General features: G+C 43.0%; 2 protein-coding genes across 26 annotated transcripts in view; both read left to right on the forward strand.

Annotated features, from left to right (window-relative positions):
* Positions 1-11,901, forward strand: part of LOC119261400 (protein RFT1 homolog) — a 28,178-nt gene extending 16,277 nt beyond the window's left edge. Inside the window, exons 6-11 of one of the 2 annotated variants that reach the window (XM_037530693.2) lie at positions 2,319-2,369; positions 3,109-3,239; positions 4,290-4,434; positions 9,667-9,772; positions 11,132-11,381; positions 11,702-11,901. In XM_037530693.2, coding sequence (XP_037386590.1) covers positions 2,319-2,369; positions 3,109-3,239; positions 4,290-4,434; positions 9,667-9,772; positions 11,132-11,381; positions 11,702-11,869 — 851 coding nt within the window. In that variant the 3' untranslated portion in view covers positions 11,870-11,901. The remainder of the gene's footprint in view (positions 1-2,318; positions 2,370-3,108; positions 3,240-4,289; positions 4,435-9,666; positions 9,773-11,131; positions 11,382-11,701) is intronic. The other variant, XM_054694698.1, reaches the window with a different exon arrangement.
* Positions 1-12,349, forward strand: part of CACNA1D (calcium voltage-gated channel subunit alpha1 D) — a 477,528-nt gene that overhangs the window by 217,135 nt on the left and 248,044 nt on the right. The gene's annotated exons all lie outside the window — the stretch shown is intronic.

A 12,349-nucleotide genomic window follows, 5' to 3' on the forward strand; every position in this document is an offset into this window, starting at 1 on the left:
TTCCATTCTTTTATTTTGTTAAACACCAATAAAATTCAACTTTTTAAAAAAAATCTATTGAAGTAACATTGACTTATATAGGTTTCAGGGATATAGGATTATAGTTTGCCATCTGAGCTTGCCATCTGAGCCTTAAATGTCTTAGGTCCTTTCCTTGAATAGTGACAGAGCTCTTGATGCAGAGGGCCAGGAGAGAGCTGAAAGTCCATTCATAGCACATATGAATATGTTAGTTTTTTCACACCCAGCTTTAGTTCAAAGAATGATATTTGAGGCTTCTGTAAGCTGCTGAAGGTAGTAGCTTTTCTCTATATGTAATTTTCATATGTCTATACATCTATCTACTACTGAACACATTTTAAAATCTTTTCAAAATTATCTTTTAATTTTAAAAATAATAGAATCCCATTATAAAAATTTTGGAAAACAGAAAAAAGTTCCCTCTAATTCCAGCATTCCAATACAACCATCGTTGTTATCATGTTATTTTCTTCCCCCACATCTTTATTTTAACTCCCCAGGCCTCTCTGTCCCCATTTGTGAGACTTAACCTCTTATACCACCAGAGAGACCCTTAGATTCTTTTTACCTAAAAATTACAGCTCTAGGGTTTCCCTGGTGGTGCAGGGGATTAAGAGGCAACCTATGAAGCTATCCAAAGCCACTGCAGCACAAGTTTGATCCCCAGACAGGGAGCTACCCACATGGTGCAGCAGGCCTCTCCTGACTCATCTGCTGTTCCTCTCAGCAGTGTATTTCAGTCAATCTACCTGTTCTGTTCCTCACTCTGTCTCTGGTCAATCCTCTAACCCCCCTGCACCTCTGGCCTATACCCCAGTTCTTGTATGCATAAATGAATCTTTAAAAATATTGTAGCTCTAAACGAGTTGAAATCATTCATTATAGTAGCAAAAATGTATATGCTTTTACCTTCTGCTCCCACATTCCTGAACACTGTGGTAGAAGCTGAGAATACACAGATGAGTCACAGGTCATGGTCTCAAGGAGCTCTTTCTCTAACCAAAGACACATTTGTGTGGTTAACTCTGATGCAGGATGTACTTAGAAAAACTGCACTCACCAGAGTCTCTTGAGTGCCATCTCATTTCCTGGAACTCTGCTAGGAAAGCAGGGACACAGAGACCTGGTTCTTGCCCTTGGGAGCTTATAGAATGTAGGAAGGTGAGGCCTGTTGTGCCAGAAGAGAGGGACTTCCCAATTAAAAAAACCATTCTAGATGGTAAGATTGACAAGAGCTGAGACTGGGAGTATGACCAGGCTCAGTCTGACCCTTTACCAGGCAATAAAACCTGGTATTGAAGGGTGACAGTGTGGTAAAGGAAGATGGGGGTGAGGTTGGTGAAGGAAGACCAAAATGAGAGCTTGCAGTTAGTTTGTAAAAGACACATATGCAGAACTAAGGAACTGAGCTTTTTTTAAACAATAAAGAGCCATTCAAAGGTGAGAAAACAGGGATTGACTTAAGATTGTACTTGCAAAAGCAGCAACAATTAGCAGCAAGGATGGACAGAAACAGTGCAGAGATACTGGTGGGAGTAAATGTAGTTTTGTGAGCTAGCTCCTGCAGGGGTCCCTGCCCAGATGCAGTGGCTGTGGAATTGCACAGAGGTAAGGACTAAAGAGAGACTTGAGAGAGCATCACTGCTTCTAGTGTATTAATAATGCATTCCTTTTTGGGCAAAGGGAGGTGAGAATTTCCCCTGTAGGGCAGTAGGCAATCTTCAGTGCTCCCTCACCATAGTGGTCAATGCTTTCCACTCACGGATAAGAAAATTCATGGAATCGGGGGTGGGGCTCTGGATTGGTGTCATTGCCTTGAAGGCATTTGACTGTCTTAGATTTGAATCATGAACTTGGTCTCCAGAGCCTTACCAGCCTCCTTAGAATTTTCTCCAGTCTGGAAGGAACCTTTGATGAGTCTGTGCATATAATTGTGGAATTTATATTTCACAGACTTTAATTATCTGACCTCCCTTAAAATTTAAGGCAATCATTTTCATTATTAACATTTTAGTGATCTCCCCATACTTTTTTTTTAACTTATTAGACTGGTTTTATTAAATAATTTTGCTTTTAACTTTTTTGGAGATTTTCTGTCAACAAAGCCCCCAGCACATTCCAAATTATTATTTTGAGATTGTTTTAAATCAACATTAGATCAAGGATCTTTATAACTGATTACCTAATTTTTCTCCTGTGGGCATATTTACCAACTAGAAAAGTTGACAGGCAGTAAAAGGAAACAGGAAAATAATATGCATTTGAAATGCTAATTATTTGTACTTTTCCATTTTTAGGTGAGAGATATGTGATGACATTTTTGAATGTGTTAAATTTTGGCGATCAAGGTAAGATGGAATTTTGTAGTGTTTCAAATAAAGGTAAATACTGTTAGTAGATACCTTTATTTAGTAGTTAGTAGAGGAAAGTAATACCTTCCTCTGCAGTTTGATACATTTAATGAAAAAATGAACCCAAAGATTATTTAAAAATGAAGACTATAAAATAAAGAGTCCAAAAGATTGAAAAATGTAGGTCTTTGTAAATACACAGAGTGTACTGACTCTCTATTCACATGTGACTTTGGTGGCATGTGTGACTGTTGAAATCCCCTGCCTTACCCTGCTTCCTGTGTAGCTCTGCTGCTCATTTTAGGGTGAGGGGTGCTGAGCAAAGAGAAAAGGAAACTTATCATCACAATCACAAAGATGTACTTCATGCTTGTTTGACTAGATAGACCTCAATATTATTTTATACAGTTATTTTTTACTTTAATCCCAAAATAGTAGAAAGAAGAGCATGAGAAAATCAACTTGGCTTGAATGACTTTTGTTTTAAAAAGTGCTAGTGATAGAAAGGGTCTGAATTTGACTGTATCCTTGTCTGTATCCTGGTTGATATCGCAGATGGTTTTGCAAGCTATTCAGGGAAACAGAGTGAAGGGTACTTGGACTCTCTTAATTTTCCAAATGAACCAAATTTATGATTATCTCAAAAAGTTTAATTTTAAAATTAGGGAAAAATTATAGTGTGAAAATTCAAATAGAAAACGTGTAAGATTGTTCATCCATTCTTTATGTTTTGTAGGTGTATATGATATAGTGAATAATCTTGGCTCCCTTGTGGCCAGATTAATTTTCCAACCAATAGAGGAGAGTTTTTATATATTCTTTGCTAAGGTGCTGGAGAGAGAAAAGGAGGCTACACTTCAGAAGCAGGTAATCTTGGTTCTCATGTCACTGTCTCAAGTAAATTCCCTCTCTAAATGTAAGGTGAACAGACAGAAATGTGGATCTGCCAATTTCCTTCCATTTAAAGCTAAAATTTTCTTCTAGTATTCATTCTTTTATCATGTTCTGAATGATGACAGGACCCAGAGCCCACTTCTTTCATGGCCTTCTCCTTTGGTTGGCCCTGCCTTCTCATCTCTCTTCTTCTTTGTGACCTTATTCTTGATCCTGTCCTCTCAAAACTCTGCTTGTCCCTAGTGCAGCACAGACCCCCTCCCAATGGCATAGGAATGATCTAGTGAATAATAATTTTCAGAACCAAAAGTGAGTCAAAGCATGCTGAGACTGGAACAAAGCTAACCTTAGGCATGGGGAGGGAAGGACGTGGTCACTTTTCTTTCACTCACCACACTAGTTGTTTAAGCTTCATAAGAACTGTGAAGTGCTCAGAGCTACTTTCGCTCTATAAATCTACATACTCTGGTTGGTAAATACAAAAGAAGAGATTTTAATCCAGGATTTATTACATTGTGGAAACTTCACTTTTTCCAAAACCATTGAAAATATCTGACTTATCTTAAGATGAAAGCAAGCTAGGTCAACTTCTTATATGTTTTAGAAGACATTTTGCAAAATATAATTTAAGGCACAATTTTTCAAAATAAGCTAATATGGTTCTCAGTCTGATTTAGGACTTTTCCTAAGTGTATATTGACAGCAACATCAGAATTTTGAGGTATTTGTCAAGAGAAGCACAATGATAGAGAGAGCTAAAAACTCGCTGTCCATTTAAAAATAAATATCAGAGGTGAACGTGAGTGTCCTTCCCCACACTACCTAAGGAGACACACATTGTCTTGTGCTAATTCGTTTGCTAATTGACAGAAACAAACATAGGCTAGAGAAAAACAGTGATGGCCCTCACTAGTTGAAAGACTGATGTGTGAAACAGCAAAGGGAGAAGGCAAGATGTGAAGATTTTCTTTAGCTCATGATTTATCCAACTTCCTTCCATCCCCCTTCTCTACCTCCCCCCAGGAGGACATTGCTGTGGCGGCAGCGGTTTTGGAGTCCCTGCTTAAGCTGGCCCTGCTAGCTGGCCTGACTATCACCGTTTTTGGCTTTGCCTATTCTCAGCTGGCTTTGGATATCTATGGCGGAACCATGCTTAGCTCAGGATCAGGTATGCATAAGAGTTTTGCCAGATTTGCTCTAATTTCCAACAGAAATAGGAGAGTCTTAGGAAATTCAAGAGCTGTGCACACACAGTTGATATCTGTGTGAATACAGGGAAAAGTGGAGGCAGCTTGGCTGTGAGATGATTCCCTTTAGATGTAGCTTAGGGTGCATCCAGGGACTTTGCCACCAGGTTCATCAGTTCTCCAACCTCACACGGAGAAATTGGTATAAAGCCTTGGCTTTCCTCTCAGGCCTAGAATGTGTTTTGCCAAGCATTTTCCTGTGTTCCCTCTGGGGTGAGGGAGAAAGGCAGAGAGTGGGCTCTAATGAGTCTCCCCTTGGTACTAAAAACATCTGAAAACAGTCAATGCCACATAAATCTCAGGGGCTGGTGCATAAAAGCCTCTGAAGGATAACCCAGAGCCATTTGGAGAAAATAAAATTGGTTTTGGCAAATAAAATGGATATTTAATCCAGTGACTCTTGCTTTTTGAAGGAGAAAAGTATTGAATGAGTCCAACTCGAAATGCCTGGTGTCGAGGCTACTGAGCATCTCCCAGCACTCACTTGGTAGGCCCCGGGGACTTCAGCTTCCATTGTACTGGGATATAAGCTCACAGTCCATTTGCAATGTTTCAGCTTGGGTTTAGCAAAGATGTTTTTAATTCCTCAGTTACTTGACAAGAACCCTGAAGTCTTTCTGCTGCCCCACCTCACTGCAGAGGGCTTTGTCAAATGCCATTTTAAAGCTCACTGATGTTTTAGTCTCCACTCTAATGGGCCCAAACTTTTGTTATTAGGGAGGGAAGGGCCAAGTTTCTACACTAGAACAAAGGTGATTATGTTGGGAGAAGTACCTGCTGTGAAACCAATGGAGTGGTTTGTAGCTTCCTGGGGCTTGTGCTGTGAGAAGTACATTTCCATCAGGCTGCTGCAGAGAGACTTCATTAGGAAACCATTAGCAAGTTAGTTTGCAGAGACAGGGGACTCGAATATTTCACAGCTGCTTTGCCCCTTTAGAAAGGTAATCAACAAACATCAGCCTTTAATGTACTGGGGTCACAGGACACTGCCATGAGGACAGGCTGTCCATCACTATAGGGTTCTCCTGGTGGAATAACTCATCATAGTCAATCCACAAACAAACTTGTAATTGTGTCATCTTTTTACCCAAGTGAAAGGTGTCAGCTTTGAGCACTGATAATAGAGTTATCAACTACAAGGGTTGGTGTTAGTTGATTTCTAAGATAATGAGTTCTGTATCTAGTGGTTTATGTCATTGTCATTAATTTTTTTCAATTTTTTATTTATGGAATGGTGTATGCCGGAGGTGAGGGGGGTGAGAGGATCCACCAGAGACAGAGTGGGAAGCAGAACAGACAGATCTACTGAAATACCTGCTGAGGGGAGTAGTGGGTGAGATAGGAGAGGTCTGCTGCACCATGTGGGTAGCTCCCTGGCCAGGGATCGAACTCAGGCCTCAGTGGCTGGCAGTAGCCTGATAGCTCAAGAATTTACCCCTGAGCCACTAGGGTCACCCTCATCATTAATTTTATTTTATTTATTTTTTTAAGATTTATTTATTTTTATACAAGAGCTGGGGTATAGGTCAGAGGTGCGGGAGGGTGAGAGGATTCACCAGAGACAGAGTGGGGAGCAGAACAGGCAGACGGACCGAAATACACTGCGGAGGGGAGCAGCAGGCACGACAGGAGAGGTCTGCTGAGCCATGTGGGATTCTCGCTGGCCGGCCAGGATCGAACCCACACTGCAGAGGCTGTGGGCAGCTTCACAGTGCTGCGCTCAACCCACTGCGCCACTGGGGAGGCCCCCTCATCATTAATTTTAGACTCAAAAAGATGCGCTCTCAATCTCATCTTTAGAGAGAGTAGAGTCTTGAGAACGATCTGGTTTCTCAGTTTCTGAAAATAGCATGTGGATCAGTGTACCCGATCAGGGCTTTGGGACCATTGTGACCTCTTGCCTGGGCCAGGGTTCCATTGGGGACACCACCCCAGCAGTGTTTTCTAGCATTTGTCTCCTCATTATGGCTGCCTCTCATTTTGACCATACTTTGAGCTCTCTCTAAGGTCTTCTGTGGCTACCTGGGATGGTTTATGTGTGTCTGCTTTTGCCCAGTTGCATATTGGTCTTTGTCCCCAACTGTGAAGTGAACTTTCCCGTGACCTGAATTGGCCTCTGACACACCCTCCTCCCCTATGCTGGTATTTCCAAATGTGGGGCTTGAACACAGCACACACAGGCTTTCGTGTGGAGCATTATGGTTTTGCTTTATATTGTTTGGATTAACACTGAATTCAATTTAGGGGCCTTGTAAGTGCTCTAGAGATTTTCTCAAGATCTTTCTCAAGCCTAGCTTTTCCATCCTTCAGAAAAACAGTCACTGAACTTCCTTGAGATTTCTCACTTTTATCTCTTAGTTTTCTCTCTTACCCCTTTCCTTTGCTTTTTAAAATCAGCTTTTCTCCTCTTTCCTTTTACATTAGTTTCCTAGGACTATAATAACAGTGTATCACAAACTTGACAGCTTGAAATTCATAGAAATTCACTATCTCACAGTTCTGGATGCCAGAGGTCTAAATCAAGGTGTCAGCTGGGCCGTGCTCCCTCTGACAGCTCTAGAGGAAGATGCATCCTTGTCTCTTTCAGCCTCTGTTGTCTGCCAGGGATCCTTGGCTTCTAGGTGCATTACCCCAGTCTCTTGACTGTCTTCTCCCTGTATGTCTCCACATCGTTTTCCTCTATAAGAGTCTTCTCCATGTTCAAAATTCCTCCCCTCTTTTTAAAAATAAGGACACCAGTCATAATGAGAAATTTAACTTGAGTCTCTCTGTAAAGACCCTATTTCCAAATGAGATCATTTTCTAAGGTTCTGGAGATGAAGATTTTAACATACTATTTGGAGGGATATAATTCAACCTGTGATACCCCTCAAGTCAGTCCATAATTTAAGGTTCCTTCCTTGGATTCCCCAATTTCAAACTCTTTCCCCCAAATTGACTCAAAACCCTTCCCCTGAAATCACTATTTGATGCAGGAGTTTGTGTTTTCTGTTTATTTTATTTATTTTATTTATTTATTTTGAGTTTGTGTTTTTTATGTCTCAAAGCAGCTCACTAGCCACTTCACATAGACTCACATACATCATTAGCTTTTAGTTACCAAGTGAGCGGTGCAGTTACGAGAGGTGCCCCATTCCTCTCTGCCTTATAGAGGAGGGAGGGAAGTGCAAAGCACACTGGGCCTAGCCTCAGACCATCCCAGGGCACATCCTGGTCCCTGCGCCCTCTACTGGGATTGTCCTTCAGCTGGGGTGGGGGACAGAGGTCTCTGCAGTACCACACAATAAAATGTGGGCCCCAAGGGAGAGCCACGGAAAACTTTTTTATTGAGCATCAGGGCTGCTGCCCTGTTAATATCCCTCTTGTACTTTTGACTGCAGTAAAACTGTTTGGTCCCCTTGGCATAGGCATGTTTCATATTAAGCAGCTTTAATAACCATGAACTTAAGTTCAGATTCTGGTACTTAGTCCCCCCACCCTTTTCTTTCAGTGGTTAAGGTTTTTCTGAATTGAGGTCTAATTTACATAAAGTAAAATTCTGTACTCCTAAAAGTACAATTTAATGAGTTTTGACAAATATGTGCACCCATGTACCCGGCATCAAATTAAGATATAGAACATTTCCATTACCCATTACCACAGAGAGGTCCCTCAGGACCCTTTCTAGTCAGCTGAACCTCAGAGGCGACCACTGTTCTGATTTCTATCACCATAGACCAGTATTGCTTTTAAAAAGAATTTCAGGGCCTCCCTGGTGGCGCAGCGGTTGAGCGCTGGGTTGCGAAGCTGCCCACAGCCTCTGCGGCGCCGGTTCGATCCCTGGCTGCTCCCTGGCCATTGGAGGAGGGTCCCGCATGGCGCGCAGACCTCTCCTGCCCCCGCTGCTCCCCTCAGCAGTGTACTTCGGTCCTTCTGCCTGCTCTGCTCCCCGCTCTGGCTCTGGTGAATTCTCTCACCCTTCCGCGCTTCTGACTGTACCCAGTGCTTGTATAAATAAATAAATAAATCTTTAAAAAAAAAAAATTCATGTAAATAAAACCATACGTTAGGTATACTTTTGTGATTGGCTTTTTTTTTTTCTCTCTCTCTCTCTATTTTTTTCCTCTTTTTTTTTTTCCTTTTTTTTTTTCTCTTTTTTTTTCTTTCTCTCTCTCTCTTTTTTTTTTTTTTTTGGTGGGACCCTCGCCAGCGGCTGGGGGCAGCCTGGCAGTCCAGCGCTCAACCGCTGCGCCACCAGGGGAGGCACTTGTGTTTGGCTTTTTCCTCAGAAGGAAGCTTTTTGAGGTTCAGTCATGTTTTTCTATGGATCAATATAGGTTTTTCTCTTTGATTACTGAGAAGCAGTTCTTTGTACGGATGGCCCACACTTTGTTTCTCTTTCTCCTGTTTGTGGTCGGTTTGGGCTATGAGGAATAAAACTGTGATGGATGTCTTTGCACAAGTGTTTTTATGAGCAAGTGTTGTTGTGTATATTCATTTATGATGGATTTATACACGGGAGTGAAATTGCTGGGTCATAGGTTGTTTGAATATTTATTTTACTAGAAATTGCTTGGCTGCCTCTTGATAAGGGCCCTCTTAAGAGAGGATCCACCCCATCTTTAAGGCTCTCAATCTTCTGTTAGCAGATTTTTTTCAGAGCTATGTAGTTAGCTACAGAACAACATCACTTTGAATTAGAAGAAAACATACGGGCTCTGATTCTTCTTGCAGATTTGTGGGTCTTCTATCGCTCTACTGCTTCTGGACCTGGGGCTTCCCCAAAAGGTCTTTTCTGCAGAAGATGTTCAACTTAGGATCTCAATATGTAGAGTCACAGGTTTCTTTAGGTGGTGAGACTGACAAACCTCTTCCTGCTGACTGAAAAAGTGAGGATTACTTGCTGTGCAGATAACTTTTAGTTGTTAAGCAAGAGGTCTGTACGTTTATTCATAACTGTCCTTTTGTTTTTAGCTATTTATTTTAGTCAGTGCCATGGAATGCTGGGAGTCCTTCCAAATAATTAAGACCATAGGCTCAAGCATGTGTCTGCCCATTGATGATGCCAGCACGGGTCTTGACCCAGTTCTGGTGTTCTCTGCGTGCCCAGCTGAACTGAAGATGCATGGGTATCTCCTGTTTGGGCTCTGGAATCTTGGGTTATTTTCTTGTAGGTCCTGTTTTGCTACGTTCCTATTGTCTCTACGTCCTTCTGCTTGCCATAAATGGAGTGACAGAGTGTTTCATGTTTGCTGCCATGAGCAAAGAGGAGGTTGACAGGTGGGTAACTTTAAAGACACACCTTTAATCAAAATGAAGTAATTTGCAATCTTCATTCTTTCATTCTGGATTTGCATTCACAAAGCCTCTCTTAAGAGGTAACACCTAGGCCACTATTGTGGGGTGCCTACCCAGGCACAATTCAATTAGTCCTTCCCACCATAGGGCTAGGCAACTGCTCTTTGCCTCTGCTTTGTGGAGGAAGGAATCTATGTCCTGAGGGTTATGTTAGTGCAGGTTTGCAGAGGCAGGCACAAGACAGACTAGCCCTCACTCCTCTACCTCCTTGCCCAGTACTCTAGCTGGTGGTTACCAAGGAGCTTCTTGGAGATTCAGAGTCCTACCCCCGAGAATCTCTCTAACACCTCTCCTCAGAGAAAGGCCCAAATGCACAGACACGTTTCCCATAACTTTTGCATCTGTTGATCCCAGATCAGAACTTTTTTTTCCCGAAACCTCAGGCAGGAGTTCATAATACCAGTTATGATTTAGAGTCCCCCGTGGGGCTTGTTAGAAATATATATTTCCGTCTTCCTCTCTTTCTTCCACCCTACAGAGCCAGTGGGCTCCCTTGCATGTGCATGTTTTTTAAAAGCTCCACAGTGATTCTTACATGAACTTCTGGTTATGACTTTGGCTCCACCTAGAGTCATCCATCTCTTTGTCCCAAATGCCAAAAAGTACCAAGGTAGTATCTTAAGACATCACTGCAGCATGAGGTTGAGAAGGATAAGGCCAATAGGGAAAAGAACAGAGAGGAAGGTATAGAGGTGAATACAAGAGGTGGTTATAGCAAATGGGGAGAGTGGCCCTTGAGGGCCACTGCTCCTTGAGGCTTTGGGGCCCATGGGTCTCTGTCATGCCTTCAGTGCTGTGAAGGCCCTCTAAGACTGGTTGGGGTAGGAGGGTAAAGGGTAGCTCAAAGAGTTGGGGAGCCCTTCCTATCATTTAGAGTAGCCTCTGTCTGCTTCCCATCTTGGTCTACTTCACTGAGAAGCTTGGTGACTGTTTGCTATCCCATTCATAGGTGAGAACAAGAGTCTGGGGCAGTGCTCTCTCATGACTTTGAAAACAGCCATGAAAGGAACAGTTCTCCATTCAGTCATAGAATCCAAAGAGCTCTAAGCATACAGAGAGCAGAAGGATGGGTGTGTGAGAGTCTAGAAAACACTCGGGGTGATTCACACTTTACTCCCTGTTTATCTTTCAACTTGAAGACTTGGCTACTTATATTGAGTATGTCCACTAACCAAGATTACAGGGTGATTTCCCTTGGGGAGCAGTGATTAGGGACCAGGAGTCAGGTCAGAGTGTTGGCTCACTCCTCGGGCTCTGCTTTGCTTGTCTCCCTCTCCCCAGGTACAATTTCACGATGCTAGCCCTGTCATCTTCATTCCTGGTGTTATCCTATCTCCTAACCCGGTGGTGTGGCAGCGTGGGCTTCATCTTGGCCAACTGCTTTAACATGGGCATTCGGATCACGCAGAGCCTTTTCTTCATCCACCGCTACTACCGAAAGAGCCCCCATAGGCCCCTGGCCGGCCTGTACCTGTCACCGGTCCTCCTGGGGGCATTTGCCCTCAGTGGTGGGATAACTAGTATTTCAGAGGTGAGACATCTGCAGCCTTTGCACCGCCTGCTTTTGCAAACTGTTCATTGGCCCTCACTCTAGGCACCCCTGCTGGGCTAACTGAGCCAGCTGGGCAAATACATGCCTCCTCTCCCCCGGCCCCCTAAGTCTCTAGGACATCATCTTCTGATTGATGTGACCTGTGCCACCAGTGGGAACAAAATAGACCCTCATATGTAGCTGCCATCCTTTTATCTGACTTGAAACTGGAATGATAGCAGCTATGCCCTCTCTGGGCTGCCCTGGGGAAGGAGGTGCTGACCCCAGGGGCTGACAGTGACAATGGTTTCTTTCCCCAGGTGTTCCTGTGTTGTGAGCAGGGCTGGCCGGCCAGGCTGGCCCACATTGCTGTGGGGGCCCTCTGTTTGGGAGTGACTCTTGGGACGGCATTCTTCACAGAGACCAAACTGATCCACTTTCTTAGAACTCAGTTAGGTGTGTCCAGACTCACTGATAAAACGACGTGACCTCAGGGATGCACTGGGGCCCGTGATGGCTGGACTCGCGCCGTGCAGTTTGTGTGGTGGAACAAATTTTCTGTGCCAGAGAGCCCTGCTGTGGAGTGAGACCTGCAGTGGAGTGAGACCAATCCAGACAGTTGAACCTTGGAGAGAACCACAGACCAACACTTACCATCCATTTGAAATTAGGCAGAAACACGAAGGAGGAATTCCATTTTTTAACAGAAGACCAAAAGGTCTTTTAAAATAGTTGTTTTTTTTTTTTTCACCATTTTGTTGAAATTGCCATTTTTCTCTTTTATGAATGTATTAATTCCTTTTGGGGCAATCCATCTTAGGAGCTACATGTTGCAACAAACTATATCCTGGATCGTAATAATCACCTGGTTCAGAAAAAGAGTGTATTTTACCCTTCACAGGATTATTTAATTCTGTAAAGAAGAAGGAGATTTGTTATGCACCAAACATGAACAAAGTTGTGGTTTT

This window comes from Talpa occidentalis, unplaced genomic scaffold, assembly GCF_014898055.3.
Source record: "Talpa occidentalis isolate TD23 unplaced genomic scaffold, MPIMG_talOcc4v2.1 talOcc4.10, whole genome shotgun sequence".
Lineage (NCBI taxonomy): Eukaryota > Metazoa > Chordata > Mammalia > Eulipotyphla > Talpidae > Talpa > Talpa occidentalis.